This window comes from Colletotrichum fioriniae, assembly GCF_027942845.1.
Source record: "Colletotrichum fioriniae strain IMI 355084 chromosome Unknown scaffold_11, whole genome shotgun sequence".
Taxonomy (NCBI): domain Eukaryota; kingdom Fungi; phylum Ascomycota; class Sordariomycetes; order Glomerellales; family Glomerellaceae; genus Colletotrichum; species Colletotrichum fioriniae.
In genome coordinates, this window is record NW_027076847.1 from 188,409 (window position 1) to 203,417 (window position 15,009).

Sequence of the window (15,009 nt, forward strand, 5' to 3'; positions counted from 1 at the left end):
ATGGCCACTCAGATTAAGGCAGCTGCCAACGGCGCTGCTGCGAATGGCGACGTCAACCACGAGCCCATCAATGTCATTATTCCCATTGGCGGTATTGGCTCCCGCTTCGCAAAGGAGGGTTACCGCTACCCGAAGCCCCTGATCAACATCGTCGGCCGGCCCATGCTGCTATGGCTGATTGACAACCTGAGCCTCAAGCCCGGCGACACCTTGTGGATGGCCATTAACGAGGAGGTTGACGACGAGTTCAGAATCGGCCAGCTCGTGAGCAAGACGTTTTCCAAGATCGACTTCAGACTCCTGCGCTTGCGCCACCAGACCAAGGGTGCCAGCGAGACGGTAAGCCATTTTCTGAGCTTCTTTGTCATCTCTCTTTTGCTCTTTTGACCTGCGCTCTTGTCTCTTCTTCCTCCGCCCTTGCGCAATTCCGCACGAGGAAGGGCAAAGCCAAGCTTGGAAGCGCATTGCTGACGATCCCTCATAGCTCTACATCGTCACCCAGAGCATGACCAAGAAGCACCTCGAGCGCAAGACTGTTTCTCTCGACTGCGACACCATCTACTGGGCCGATGTTCTACAGGACATTCGCAACATGCCCAAGGGCCATGGCGGCTGCTTCTACTTCCCCGACGTTGGCGACAAGCCCATTTTCTCTTACATCAAGACAGAACCTAAGTGAGTGGCTACCGGGAGCGAAAGGGGGTGAACCCTCTGTAGTCAGGATGCATATTCTAACAGATTACTACTACAGGGACGGCTTGGAGCGCATCGTCGACATTCAGGAGAAGAAGGCCATCTCCAACAAGGCAAACACGGGCGCATACGTTTTCCCGTCTGCGGGTCAGCTTAAGTCATGGGCTGCCCAGAACCTCGACATGAAGAGACCCGACGGCTCAGAAGTCGGCGAGTACTACACTTCCCAGATGATCGCCCTCATGATCCAGAACGGCGTGCCGTACCTGGGCATGCCTGTCAGCACCAAGGACTTCAGTGTTGTCGGCACACCCGAGCAGCTCAAGGACCTCCTGAAGCTTCTCAAGACCGATACTTCCAACCTCCCTATCAAGCTCAAAAAACGCCGTTTCTGCTTCGATCTCGACATGACTCTGGTCGGTGTGCCCGCCGTGGCCGGAGATTACTCCACCTGCCCTCCCATCGAGAAGAACATTCGCCTCGTCCAGCAGTTGTACAACGCTGGCCACTACATCATCATTGTAAGTCAATTCTTGGCGCTTGGCGAGCAGGGAGCAGATCATGGCTTCCTGCATTTCCAAGACTTTACGCTAATCCTTAACAGCAAACGGCTCGCCGCATGCGCACACATCACGGAAACTTGGGCTCAGTCCTGGCTGACGTCGGCCCTGTCACCTTTGCCCAGCTGGCCAAGTACGAGATCCCATACCACGATATCCACTTCGGCAAGCCCTACGCCGATGTATACGTCGACGATCTGGCTGTCAACGCCAACCTCGACACTATGCGGGAAATTGGCTGGCTTTTGGATGAGCAGGACCCAGCTGCCCTGATCGGACAAGATGCTGCGACAGGTGACGATGCGAAGAAGGCCGGCATGATTGCCGCCCGCGATTTCAACACCATTCAGATCATTGGCGATAAGGTGATCAAGTCGAGCAAGTCCGAGAACATTCTCGGCGAGCTCTTCTTCTACTCCCACATGCCCGCTGAGATTGCCCAAGTCTTCCCCACCGTATATAACGTGGACTACATTCCCGACACCACCACTTACAACATCACCATGGAGAACCGCCGTGGTTTGACCTTCTCTCACCTTCTGGTTGGTCGATCCATCACCAAGGGTCGCCTGATCTCCCTTCTCAAGGCCCTCCACACCGTTCACACCACGGGCAGCACAGACAAGGCCACGCTCAAGATCCCTAGTGCCCTGGAGAAGAAGTTCGAGGAGCATTCCCTCGCGCGGGCGAACAACCGCGTCAACATCTACGCGAACTACGGCTCTAAGCTGCGCAGCCGTTACTACAAGGACCAGCACAAATACGATGCGCTTGGTCCCCTAGCCGCCTCTCTCTTCGCCCGTATCAACGAGTTCCTCGACACATACGAGGCTGAGGAGAAGGGTGTTCACGCGCAGGTCATCCACGGTGACCCTGTTTTCAGCAATGCCATCCTTTCCAAGGATGAGAAGCTCGTCAGCTTCATCGATGTGCGCTGCCAGCTGGAGAACACCCTGACGCCCGAGGGTGACATCCACTACGACTTGGGCAAGGTCCTCCAGTCCCTCTGTGGTTACGATCACATCCTGTTTATGAGCGCGAACAACTATGACTTGCGCGACGCTCTCGACAGTGACAAGCCTCTTCTCGACGAGGCTGACTCAGACCTCCTCGAGAGCCTCCAGGAGCACTTCTTCACCTTCCTCGAGGAGACATACTCTGTCCGCCTGCACCGCAAGACCCTCTTCCGTATCACCGCCTCTCTGTTCTTCAGTTTGATTCCTCTGCACCGACCCGAACTCGGCGCCGTCTTCCTGCGCATGTGCAAGGAGACGCTCGACAAGGCGAGCAACATCAACTACGGCCCGGGCGCCCGCTCCACGGCAGGCCTCACGCTTAGTCGACGCGCGAGCTCCAACTTTGGATCTGATGAGAAGGCTCGGGAGATGCCTATCGCCTCCGGCAAGGGCGAGAACCTCTCCATCCCCAGCGTTACCGTCACTACGAAATAATTGTACCAGCTTTTGATGATGTCGTATAACTGCTATCAAGAAGCCAATCCACTCGATTCGCGGGCTATAATGTGCCGAGCTATCGGAAAGGTGGAGGTTGGCTTGCGATGGCGGGGGTGGAGTTGCATTGATGTCATTCGGGACGGAGCTTCCGTCGAAGAAAGCGGAGAGCTCATGTGGAGCCCTGTCGAACACACGTCGCGTCGGAAGCCAGCCGAGAAGCGATCGATGTGTGTATGTGGGAACGGGGACGGGGACGGGGACGGGAACAAAGTGGCATTTGCCTCGAAAAATTGTTCGTATCGCGTAAGGTACTTACCTATAGGGTGGAAAAGGGGGAAGAAGCGTTTTGATCGGGTTTTGCACTACAACTTGTAGGGATGGATGTTGTTCAGCGTCGGTCTACGAGGGTCATGTACTACTTATTATACCAAGAAATTAAGAAATCGTACATCAAAATCAGGCACTTTATGCAGTGTGTGTGTGTGTGTGTATGTATGGCTTTGGATGTGAATGATGGCTAGCTTGCCACGGATGTTGGCAAGCTTCCAACTGAAGTCTTAATATTAGATTTTGCTGCGTAAACAACTCACAATCACCAAAAAAGAACTTTGCAATTGGTGAATGGTAACGTTCGCTATCTAGGCTCGGCAGAGCAGGGCCTGCTCACCCAGGTAATCCTATCTACTTTCGCTCGATTGAGGCCAATTCTTCTCCTGACTGACCCGGAACTAGTAACTTCATTCTCCCGCGATCCTCCCACAACCACCAACCACGCCTGCCTCTCCCATCATCACTCACTCCATCGCACTCCCTCCAGTCCTCACCCATTGGAATCTCTGATATGCGTACTCAGATGTACCACATGGTGTTCTTGAACATGCCAGATGCCTGGGGGTCAGAGTCAGGTCCACTGCCACCCAGAGGAAGCAGGGGAAGGGACTCGGTAGGACGCTCGCCCTCGAACATGCTAAGACCGCGGGAGCCGTATTCGTCAACCATCTCCGCCGCCTTGGGGCCGGAACGGAAGCCCTGAGAGGTAGCAATGTTCTCATGTGCACGAGCACGGCCGCAGGCGAGATCAGCGTAGTAGATCGCCGGGTGAAGGGAGACAGGAGTCGTCGAGCGAGCGTACTGGTAGCACTGACCATAGATCATACGCTGAAGATCATTCGGGGCCATCTTGGCCTCGTCCACCAGCACGGTGTAGTGCACAGGGCGAGCAGTTCCCTGAATGGCCACGTGCGAGCACATGTAGAAGTCCCACCAGAAGGGGTGGCAGACCTCCTTCTCGAGGACAGTTCCGGGGAGGGGGTTGCCGTTCTTGTCTCCCTGCTGGGGGAAGAATCGAATGTGGTGGCGCTTCGTAGCCACAATGACCGTCCACTTGGGCTGCTTGGCGGTGGGGTAGATGCTCTTGATGATGTTCTTCATCGTTCCCACCTCGTATTCCAGCACCTGTGAGTACTGGCCCTCAGAGACACCGTCACGGAAGTAGACAATGTGGGGAGGAGGCGCAGGGTGGCCCATACGCTTGTGCCAGGTAGGCATGAGACGACCAAGGAAAGTGCGGGCACTGACAGGCGATAGCATCTCAACGCGGTAGCCGTTGGTCTCAACAGCGGCTGAGTAGAAAGTGGCATCGGCATCCATCGGCATGGTCATCGCCGCCATCGAGGGAGCGTCGATTCCAGGGGTCGCGTGGGAAACGTCTACTCCAATCATCATCGTAACTTCCTTGAAGAACGGAGGATTCTTGTTAGAAGGACCGGATGGGTGAGGGATACGGCAGGTAACGCCTCCAAGCTTCGCGTTGACCTTCATGGCCACGTTGGAATGGTACTGGGCCTGGTTCTTGTCAACATGGCGTGAAAGAACACACTGAGTAAGCAAGCCGAATCGACAATCGGCGGACTTCTTGATTCGCTCGTAAGAGCCAACATTGTCAAACCGCAAGATGCAGAAGAGCAGCTGCGGGACTGCACTGGTCTTGGCCTTGATCTGGGCATAAGCCCTGGCAATTGCTTCGGCAACATTGTTATTACGGGCCTCGCTGTCGATGACAACGGCGTCCTTTGTAATCTTGCCTCCATGGCCAGTGTAAGTCTGCTTGAACGTCTGTGCAAAGGCCTGGGCATTGGCTCTGCTAGTGGAGTTTTCCAGAATCACGATACCCCAAGACGCCAGAGGAGCACGATTGGGAACCCAGAACTTTTTGCCGCGCAAGTCCCAGCGACCAGAGAACATGGGGCTGACCACATTGTTGGCGTACTGAATCTTCGGGGGCTCAAGGAGACTGCCCACAGTCTTGGCCATCTGGTCTTCGAAAACAACACCGTACTGGCGGAGATAGGGGTCCTCCTTCCATGCCAGCTGGTTCTTCGCGTTGATGATGTCCGCCTTGCGCTGGGTGGGACGAGTGACAGCAGCCTTGATCATCGCCGAGGTCTGATCAGGGTCAAGCTTGTAGTTGTAGCGCTGCATGGCAGCGACCACACAGACCTCCATGGGGAAGAAGCCGGCCTTCGCGGTCTCGACAACAGGCCAATCACGGAACTGAACCTTGTAACCGTAGGTCTTGTCGAAGTACTTCGTAATGTTCATCTCCTCGCCATTGTTCGTGAAGACGATACTGTCAGTAGTAGCACCGCTCTCGCCGTAGGTTGGGTTGAATGCGAACCCCTTGATAGTGTAGGACTTGTCCCAGTTCTCCTTGCCGCGGTGCTTGGGGCAGAATCGAAGCTTGGCCAGCTTCCTAAGATGCTTGAAGGCATCAGACATGGTAAGTACCGTCTTGCCGTTCTTGTCCTGCTGGCGCACTGGCTTCAAGACCTTGGCGATGTCCGGCGGGCTCAGGCCCTGCCATCTACGATCGCAAGTACCCAGGAAGTCCCTGACGAAGAGATGCAACGGCTTGTCTCCCTTCCAGAATGCCGTATTGGCGACGTCGACGTTCAGACCGAGCCCACGACCAAGCTTGTTCATAACCGATTGATTCATCCGGACCGACGAGTAGACACCCTTGACGACCTCCAAGCAGGCACCAAGATCCATGGTCTTCCTATCGCGCTCGTTGTAGAAGTTGCGCTTGATCGAGAGAAGGTTCTGGCCAGGGAACTGGCGGACAAGGTGGTCGAGGAAGTTCATGCACTCCAGAACAGTGCTGTCCCAGTCCATTTTACCGGTCAGGTATGCTTCAAGGGCGGCGAGGTTGATCTTCTTCGTCTCCTTCATGACGAAGAAGAAGGAATTGTCGCGCGGCTTGGCATTGGGACGGACGAGCTTGCCCTCGTCAAGGTCAACCTTCAAGCGCTCCTCGCCACGGTTGATAGGAACCGACGACCTGTACTGGTGTTAGAGGAAATATGCATGTAGGATAGGATAACGTACCAAGCCAACTTGCGACCATCGTTCAACCAAAGGGTCTTGTACTTCGCCAGCATATTCTGGACAGGCGGAGAGTCCCAGACCTTCTTGAACACCACGTTGTACTTCTGGGGCACGGGCGAGATCGACACATCATACTGGTAGATGGTCATTTTGTCGTTCCACTGCTTCACGCGGAACTGGTTGACCTCCAAGTTGACAGGCTTGCCAGAGGTGTTGTAGCCGGGTCTTCGAACGAAGGGGGTCTCGCCGGCATTGAGGTACGACTCCGGGGGCGGGTCGATGCGAGAGTTGATGTGATCCTTGCTGGGACCACCGCCCTCCGGCTTCGCGGGGTCGAAGCCCATGGAAGGCCCGAAGCCATGCTTTGGCTGAGATCCCGAACGGGATCTAGCAGGGCTGGCAGGACCACGGCTGGGAGAACCGGAAGACATCCTGTCCTAGGTAGTCGTGGAAAGTGTGGAGTTGCTGTGTAGATGTCGCTATTTGTGGTCAGTGAATGTACGTAGCTCGCTGAGATGATGTTGAGAGGTTGAGAGGTTGAGAGGTGGTAGAAGAGGGGGGAAAATGGAAGAAGGCCCTTTTTGTAGCTGCCTACCTAGGTTGACAGCTGTCAAAGGGGCCTGAGGAAGGAGGTTGTCGAGGACGGGTGATCTGGAAGGAAGGAAGGAATATGAAAAGAAGGAACCAATCTCGAGAGCAGGAGCGCTGTAATTTTATTCCTTTTCCAAAGATAGCATAGATGTATGGGTCGGGCAAGATACCTTATCTGAGTGTGTTGAAGGAGGTTGGCAGTGAGGCTGGGTTGCAATGCAGTATGGTGATGTATGAGGGAAGAAGCAGAAGTTGGATTGAGAGAAGGGAGAGGCCTTTTTGTAAACCCGCTGGAGGAGATTTCCAGCCTTTTCGGCAGGAGGAAGGAGGCAGCTTGTGGGTTTGGGAAGGAAGGTATGGCAGCAAAATCATGTGTGTATATGTGTGTGTCTTGATGATGTTTGTGCAGAGATGTGAGGTGTGTCAAGCATGAATATGTTGTGAACTTGCCTGAGTTGAGGGTTGAAGGTGACTGAAGTGTGTGATTGTGATTGATTGTTTGGGTAGCTAAGCAATTTGTGATTGCGATGTGAGTGTGTGGAGGAGAAGAAGATCTGGAGGCTGGAGGGTCAAGAGGTGGGTTTATATAGCCTCCAGATAGAGGGAGTGATCTAGAAATCGGCTGCGTGGTTCTGGGGAAGGAGCAACAGAATCAGCAGGAAGGATCGATGGCCAAATAGTGAGAGATATTAGGATTGAGGATATGAAGACTTCAGTTTAGGAAGTTGGGTGGGTGAGAACAATGAAACCTTCACCCTTTAGCCAGGCATCAAAATCACCTCATTCAAGTTACTATCAAACACGTCACGATGCTTCGCTGCAGCCAGATGGCCATCAAGGCGGTGAGGACGCCGGCATGAACGCCATCATTTATGACACAGCGTGATGGCAGGATGGCATAGAATACATGGGTGATAAAATTGAGCAAATAATGGCATTGACATATGCCACTCAGTCTACGTACGTCACCAACAGTAAGCTACGGAACAGCTGCGAATAGGTATCAAAGCCAGACTCGCCAATCATGCTACAATGTGATAGCCATATCTAGATCTCCCAGACACCAGTGATCAGGAACTCGGTCGAGAACGCTGAAGGCTTCGAAGAGGTGTCAAGAACGTGAGACTCTAGGGCAATCAGCACGTTTACCCACAGTCCACAGTCGAAAGAGCCCAACATGCAGATCTCGCATCAACTGAATATTCGTGGCCTGGAAGATGCCAACAGTTGTTGTCTCACAGAATGGAAGGCATGACCACGGGGCATGAGCATAAATGCCGCCGCATCATGATGACTCCAGTAAGCACAGCATGCCATGTCTGAAATCAACCGGCTTTCCGCCTATAACGAAGTTCGTTAGTCGACTAGTGGTAGATAGTAGACGACGTGACTTCCATATCTCTGGCTGGCGATGCGCCGGAGTCTCGCTTCATTGTTCCATAAACAGACTAGCAATGTACTCTCTTGAAAGGCTTTTGCCGCGTCTGCGATGGGGCATCACCAGAGCCGTCACACCTGCAAAGTCTGGCTTCAAGAAAACTCACAAGCCTATATAAGGGCGGCAGAGTATCTCATGGAAAGCAGAATGTGCTTGTCAAGCTTAAGGCCATTAGATTGTCTGTGGGTTATGGCACGCGGGATTGTGCCTGCAAGCATAAACTTGTATTTATAAATCAAGAGAAGAGATAATTAAACACAAGCATCACTGAACAATTACGACCTAGCAACACGTTTATTCCAATAACCTTCCTATGTTTAATAGCGTATTCTCTAAGGAATATATAAGAAATAAAAAAGGACAATAAGAAGAGTAATAAGAATAGCAATAGGAATAGCAATAGGAATAATAACAGGAATAGTAATAGCAGTAGCAATAAGAATAGTAATAAGAATAAGAGTAATGAGAATAAGATAAATAGAGCTTAGGCGTTGAGCGGCAAACTACTTTGCTAATATGAGGTGCTAGGATAGGTCGGATATTAAGTCAAGCCAAGCTCTGCCTGCCGCTTAACACCCGGTTCCTTTAGGGGTGATGTCGGGGCAGAAACTCCGTCACTGCCCCAGCGGAAGAGTTCCATGTACGTAAAGGTACCTGCACGTTCTGTTCTGACGTATTAGGCTTTGATTCAACACCAGAGTCTCCGGGTTAGTGTCATCTTGTTAGAGCCGTCCATCGCTTTTGCTGCGACGAGATTTGAGAGAAACCATACTTCGGGACGGCCCAAGGCTCGGACCTGTTGAAGGACGACTATCCCATGCCTCAGCCGGGTGATGTTCGACGCGGACCTTGACCAAATTGCTTTACAAGTGCGCAAGCCGGTGACAAACAAGATACCGATCAACATAAGAGTAGTCACCTCATATCAACAGCAAGAGAAAGTGATGTCTCAAAAGCAGATTTCTTTGAATTACTCAAGCGGCTAGCCAAGCAATCTAGATGACACCTCAACGTGGCATCCCATGCAGCCACCTGCCATTCATCCCCATCCTCCAATATCGCGTGGACGAGCCATCGAACAACATGCCGTGGCGTATGCTTTTTGACGAAAAAAGTGCGTGCTGCTTCCGTGAGCCGCACGAGTAAAGTATCCGCCGCCGCAGCCCTGAACGCCTACAGTAATGCGGAGCCCCTTGAAGACTTTTTGTATTATACAGAACACTGATGTCGCAGACTTTGCAACCAATGTTCCCTTGAGGAACGAGTGAAAACCATGACCCTCAAAACATGAACCAAAGCTCAATATCAGAAGGCATGTCCCGACGCAGCGTGTTGGGCTTGCCCCGATAGTTATTGAGCCACCAGATACCGACTAGTGTGGTCGACCGAGTCTGTGATAGCCATCGAAATTATGGCCAACCCCTTCGGAAACCAGCCCCTGAATCCAATCGTCAGCTCCAAGATCAATACTGATATTTTCCATATTGCTGTGCTGGTGCTTGGCTGTAGCCAGCAGGTGCCCAAGAAGCGTTCACGTCAAACGAAGCCGCTGGTGGATATTGCCCCTGCTGTGGCATGTCCTGTCGGTAAACAGAAGGGTCGGTATGTCCGCCACTGGAACCAGGTCGGAGGGGAGAGCTCTTGTATCCGGATGATGCCAGGCGCCTACCCGATCCATCGTATGGACTGAGGGCTCTCTGAGGGGAGTTCCGTCCACCGTTTCCGTACCCAGCGTAGTCACCAGATGCCTGTCGGCTGTGGGAAGGGGGTTGCATACCGTTGTTTTGTCGAGCGCCGAGCTCTTGTTGGGTTTTCCATGCGCTGTAATCAGGCACAGGGGTGTCGCGGATCAGGCCAACGAGATTAGGAGCGCTCAGACGGAATGCGTTGGGCGAGTGAGCGTAAGAGTGCGCCGGCGGTAGGATGCCCAAGAGGAAAGTAATGTCTCGGGAAAGGGGTGCTCCTTGGTTACGTCTTTGCTGGTCAAGACGACGACCCGCGGCACCCTTAAGAGGCGATTCTCCCCTGGCGAGCTTCCGTGGCCTGTTGAGCTCTTCATAATCGTCGCCCGCGAAAGGTCTCTTTGGAGAGTTTGTGACGCCCATGTACTGCGGGCCCGGGCTGGCCGTCTGACGAACTGGCAAGGCCATTGGGGATTGCCGAACTGAGGTCGGCTGCTCGATGGTCGGAATCAGCATCTTCGGCCGTAGTTGAACAGCCGGGGAGATGATGAGGCGGTATGCGATGGGATCAAACGTGTCTACTGAGAAACGGTTTGCAAAGTGTGAAAGTCTGGGATCAGCCGGCCAGAGTTCCGACATGCGCTTCTCCAGCTCAGCAATTGAGGAGAGCTCTCCAAACTGCGATTCGTACTTGTGGAAGTATGAGTAGAGTTGCTTCGCCTGGTCCTTCTTATCTTCTTTCTGCGTGAGGCGGTTGACGCACGTCTCGAAAACAACACGGGCATCTATGCATGGGTCAATATGAATTCATCGAGTATGAGAGGGAGGAGAGCTCACTTGTTGTGTCGCCCTTGGAGTGCAAGAACTTGAGATACTCGAGCATGAAACTAGCATCCTCGGGGAAAAGCTTCGCACCGCGGTCAAAGATCTTACCGCCAGCTGGGTCGTTGTAGATGAGAGCTTCCATCTTCGCAACGGCGATGTAGACATCGCTGGTAAGCTGGCCGCGGCCACGGGCCTCAATAAAGACTTGCCGAAGACCCGAAGTTGTGTTGCCCTTGCCTTGTGTCCTCCTAGCAGCCCGACAAAGCGCAATCCACACGAACGAAATGGTGCGCTTGAGCATATCTGTCTGTACCGAGAATCCCTGCTTCACGGCGTTGATGCGCTCTTCCTTTCCAAGTTCACCGGGCTGATTGTCGCCGTCGATATCGTCGTCGTTCCGTTCGATTGAGTCCTTGATGTTAGGGTCTTGGGCCGAGGCTTCCTCGATCTTGCGAACCTCTTTCTCTTCCCGCTCCTTGAGCTTCTTGGACATGGCGTACAAAGTGTCGAGAACGCGACTGTAGGGCTCCCTGATTGCCTTGGCGCGGGCAGCCTTGCTGGCATCATCGTCTCCAGCCGGGTAGGTCGTTTCCACACGGTCTCCATGTCTGAGGGCAAGCAATACACTTTCGGGGTTGGCCTCAATGCCGTCTGTCAGAAAAGACAGGCCCAGCTCCTTGCCATCCTTTGCAATGTTGTTGGCGAAGCACCACTCTGCTGCGTCCACCCACATCTCGGGCCAGAAACGGAGAGCCATCAACGCTTGCCTATAGCAGTACAACACGCGAGTTTTGTAGGCTTCAGGCTCTTCGTCTAGAAGAACTAACGGATCCTCCTTCTCCCACTGAATCCACTTCTTCCAGATATCGACCTGCTCCAAGAATTCCTGGTCACCATGGAAGCCAGGTGCAGGAGGCAGTCGAGGAAGCGACGTTCGTGAGAGCCTAGGAATCAGGCGATCGAGCTGAGAGTTTGCTGCCTTGGCTGTCATGTAAGCGGGCGAGCGCTTTTGGATGAATTGGCGGCCCTTATCGTGTCGTTAGCAATAACCATCTACCGAGGGGACAAGTAACTTACAGTCGTTTTGTTCAGGCTCATTTCGAACTGGTCGTAGTCCTTCCACAGATCTGTAAGCGCAAACATGGGGACTGTGATGGCGCGATGGTAGGCCTTGCGCAACTGGTCCATCTTCTGCTGATCCTGCCAGCCACTGCCTCCGACCTGGCCTGGGCCGCTCTTGATGAACTGGATGTAGTCCTTCCACAGTTGACCAGAGTCACGGTCAATGCCAACAGAAGCAATCACAAAGTCGTAGGACATGCTCAGGATTCGGCGAGACTCCCCGTTGGGGTCGTTGTTCAAATCGTATCGTCTGCGGATGTAGTTGAGGTATACGGTCCAAAGCTTGACATTGGGCACATTGACCAGTGACCGGCTGAAAAGCGCTTCGGCGTCCTGAAAGCGGTTGGAGTCCAACTCGAGCTGTGCCCAGTCGGCCCAGATATCGGCCTAGATAGGCGTTAGTTTGAGACCTTGCTGTACACAAGCATAATTCCACTTACAGCCTGGGGGAAAACTTGGAGGAATCGCTCATAGGCAGCGCGCAACTCATCCAACTGGTCGTAGCGTCGGTGTTCTGCGAACAATGCAAGCCACGCATCCATATCCCCTCTTGGGTTCTCCTTCACGCGATCCTCCAAGATGCCAAAAGTGTCGTTCGGGTCTCTGCTCGGGGCGGACTGCACTGCTGGAGGGGGCGGCGCTTGCGCTGTCCTCGATGCCGCACTTGGTGCGCGCACCGGGACTCCCTGGCTTGCCTGCTCTGGAATGGCGCTCATTTGGCCTTGGACAGGAGTAGATGTAGATGCAGAAGGGAAAGGAGGGTCTTGTGCAATGGGAGTTTGCGTCGCAGGAGCAGCAGGAACAGAGTTCGATGCCGGAGTAGGTGCATCTTCTTCCTCGTCATCGGAGTCTCCCACTAGGAATCCTCCCTGCGTTTTGGGTTTGCCTGATTTCGGCTTGATGGAGGTGGAAGCGGTGGGAGTTGGGGTTGAATCGGCGGGGGGATTGGGCTCTGCGGTCTCTGGAACTGAAGTTATCGCGACCGACTCTGGGTCATATTCGCCAGCATCTTCTGAGTCACCATTCGCAGCTTGATCAAGTGGGAAGGCAGGATCTTGACTTTGTTCGTCGCTATGCTGTATATCATTTGTTTCTTCATATCCATCTTCTCCCCAAGACGCACCCTCGAATTGTTGATCGTTCTGCGGGAGTTCGGAATCCATTGCGATGATGAGCACTCCGAAGAATCTGTGTTGCAACGTCTCACAAGAATCACGGTGCGATCCTCTCCGCTGAGAACCTCAATGTCAATTGACTTCGCAGCGTAGCACCGGTCGCGGTAGCTATGAGGTACGGGGTCGCCCTAGGCGCGATGACGCTGGGTATTTCGGGCGAGGAAGGCGTAATTAGGCTCGTAGAAGATCGATAAATGGTCGTAAAAGAAAGGTTTGAAAGAGGCTTGTCGTTCGTAGTCGGCTATCGAAGGTCGCGGATGGCTGCGAGGGGCAGTGAAGCTGATGATGGTGGCTGCCTGTAAGACGAACTGGTCGCAAAACCAGAAGGTTGCAGCTTGTTGGCAATGTGAAAGATTGGAGGAAAGTAGACGCCGAAACTAGGCTAGCGTGGTTTGGCGGTGACCTGGCAAAAGTTCGGTCAAACCAAGCTACGACTGATAAGATAATCTTATCGGATAAGGATCACCTGGTAGGCACTTGAGGTGACTTCCACCTTGAAGTTCCTTAACATAAGGTAAAGTACCTTGACATATCTATACGAGTGAGAACTCTTGCGAATTTTGGCTTTCGAGAAGATCAAACAGTTACGTCGGTCTCATCCATTCGAATGTAATGGCATATTCTAGCTAAGGTACGGAGGACGTAGGGTTCTTCCACCTAAGTGAGGTACCCATGGAATGAGAATGGAATGCATCAGCCATCTCCAAGCCTCGCTTTGTGTGGCTGGGCAGGTGGACAGGAACTTGACAGGCACGACAGACACACGGACAGGCGCGAGAGCCGAAAGGGGCTAGCCTCGACGTGGAGACCACTTTACGCGAAATTCGCGGTAGGGGGAAGGCAGGCGCGTCCCAGGTCCACGCCGTTGTCCCGTTGCAATTGACGAGCCGAGCCTTCTTCTTCCATCTCGCTCGCCGCAAAACAAACCGACCTTCTCAATACACTAACTCCACCCACCACCTCAGACCGACGTCCACGCAACGAATTTCTCCTCAACTTTCTATCGCTTGCAGTCGCGCAGACTTTTCCTCTACATCCCTTACCACTTTCTCAACCAAGACTTCATCGCCCACCTTTGACGATGTCCATCGTTTCGCTTCTGGGCGTGCAGGTTCTGAACAACCCCGCCAAATTCACGGACAAGTACGAGTTCGAAATCACCTTCGAGTGCTTGGAGTCCTTGGAGAAAGGTAAAGAATTATATGGGAAAGAAATCCACGATCTCTAATTTTACTGACAAACTTTCGATCAGATCTCGAGTGGAAGTTGACCTACGTTGGTTCTGCGACTAGGTTAGTTTGATGTGGAATTTTTCACCATGTACACCGCCATTCGCTGACTGCCAGACAACAGTGATCAGTACGACCAAGAGCTCGACAGTCTTCTCGTCGGACCCGTCCCCGTCGGTGTCAACAAGTTCATCTTCGAGGCCGATGCGCCCAACACTTCCAGGATTCCCGACGCCGACATTCTGGGTGTCACTGTGATTCTCCTGACCTGCGCTTACGATGGTCGTGAGTTCGTTCGTGTTGGCTACTATGTCAACAATGAGTACGACTCTGAGGAGCTCAACGCCGAGCCTCCCTCCAAGCCCATCATCGAGCGAGTCAAGCGCAACGTTCTCGCCGAGAAGCCTCGTGTGACCCGCTTCGCGATCAAGTGGTACGTTTCCATAAACATGAGGGGGAAATCAGAATCGACAGAATAGTGGAGCTAACTGGGAGCCTTAGGGACAACGATGCCGCCGCCCCCGCCGAGTTCCCCCCTGAGCAGCCCGAGGCTGACCTTGTGCCCGATGAGGACGAGTACGGTGCTGAGGAGCGTGAAGAGGAGGAGGCCGAGGCTAGCGCTGCTAACAGCGAGAAGCCTGCCGGTGAGGATCTCGAGATGGCCGGTGTCGAGAATGGCGAGGGTGAGGCCGTTCCTGCCGAGGAGGACGAGATGTCGGATGACGGCAGTGTTGATATCGAGGGCGAGAGCGAGGACGAGCTGGAGGAGGAGGGTGAGGGCGAGGCTGCTGATGACGACGCCATGGACGTCGACACCGGTGACAAGCCCGTTGCCGTTGCCGGCAAGGCCTAG

General features: G+C 53.5%; 4 protein-coding genes across 4 annotated transcripts; 2 read left to right on the top strand and 2 right to left on the bottom strand.

The window, feature by feature from the left end:
* N0V96_008694 (uncharacterized protein) lies at positions 1 to 2,704 on the top strand (the record flags this gene model as incomplete). The annotated part of the gene is made up of 4 exons (XM_053199055.2): positions 1 to 339; positions 485 to 675; positions 752 to 1,214; positions 1,298 to 2,704. 4 exons carry the CDS (start codon positions 1 to 3, stop codon positions 2,702 to 2,704), a joined length of 2,400 nt encoding a protein of 799 aa, XP_053043510.2.
* Positions 2,705 to 3,556: 852 nt separating this feature from the next.
* On the bottom strand, positions 3,557 to 6,525 carry ago1 (Protein argonaute; the record flags this gene model as incomplete). The annotated part of the gene is made up of 2 exons (XM_053199054.2): positions 3,557 to 6,047; positions 6,095 to 6,525. 2 exons carry the CDS (start codon positions 6,523 to 6,525, stop codon positions 3,557 to 3,559), a joined length of 2,922 nt encoding a protein of 973 aa, XP_053043509.2.
* Positions 6,526 to 9,586: 3,061 nt separating this feature from the next.
* On the bottom strand, positions 9,587 to 12,915 carry RNA14 (mRNA 3'-end-processing protein rna14; the record flags this gene model as incomplete). Its single annotated transcript, XM_053199053.1, has 4 exons — positions 9,587 to 10,590; positions 10,643 to 11,657; positions 11,708 to 12,139; positions 12,193 to 12,915. 4 exons carry the CDS (start codon positions 12,913 to 12,915, stop codon positions 9,587 to 9,589), a joined length of 3,174 nt encoding a protein of 1,057 aa, XP_053043508.1.
* Positions 12,916 to 14,008: 1,093 nt separating this feature from the next.
* ASF1 (Histone chaperone asf1) lies at positions 14,009 to 15,009 on the top strand (the record flags this gene model as incomplete). The annotated part of the gene is made up of 4 exons (XM_053199052.1): positions 14,009 to 14,117; positions 14,180 to 14,219; positions 14,281 to 14,589; positions 14,658 to 15,009. 4 exons carry the CDS (start codon positions 14,009 to 14,011, stop codon positions 15,007 to 15,009), a joined length of 810 nt encoding a protein of 269 aa, XP_053043507.1.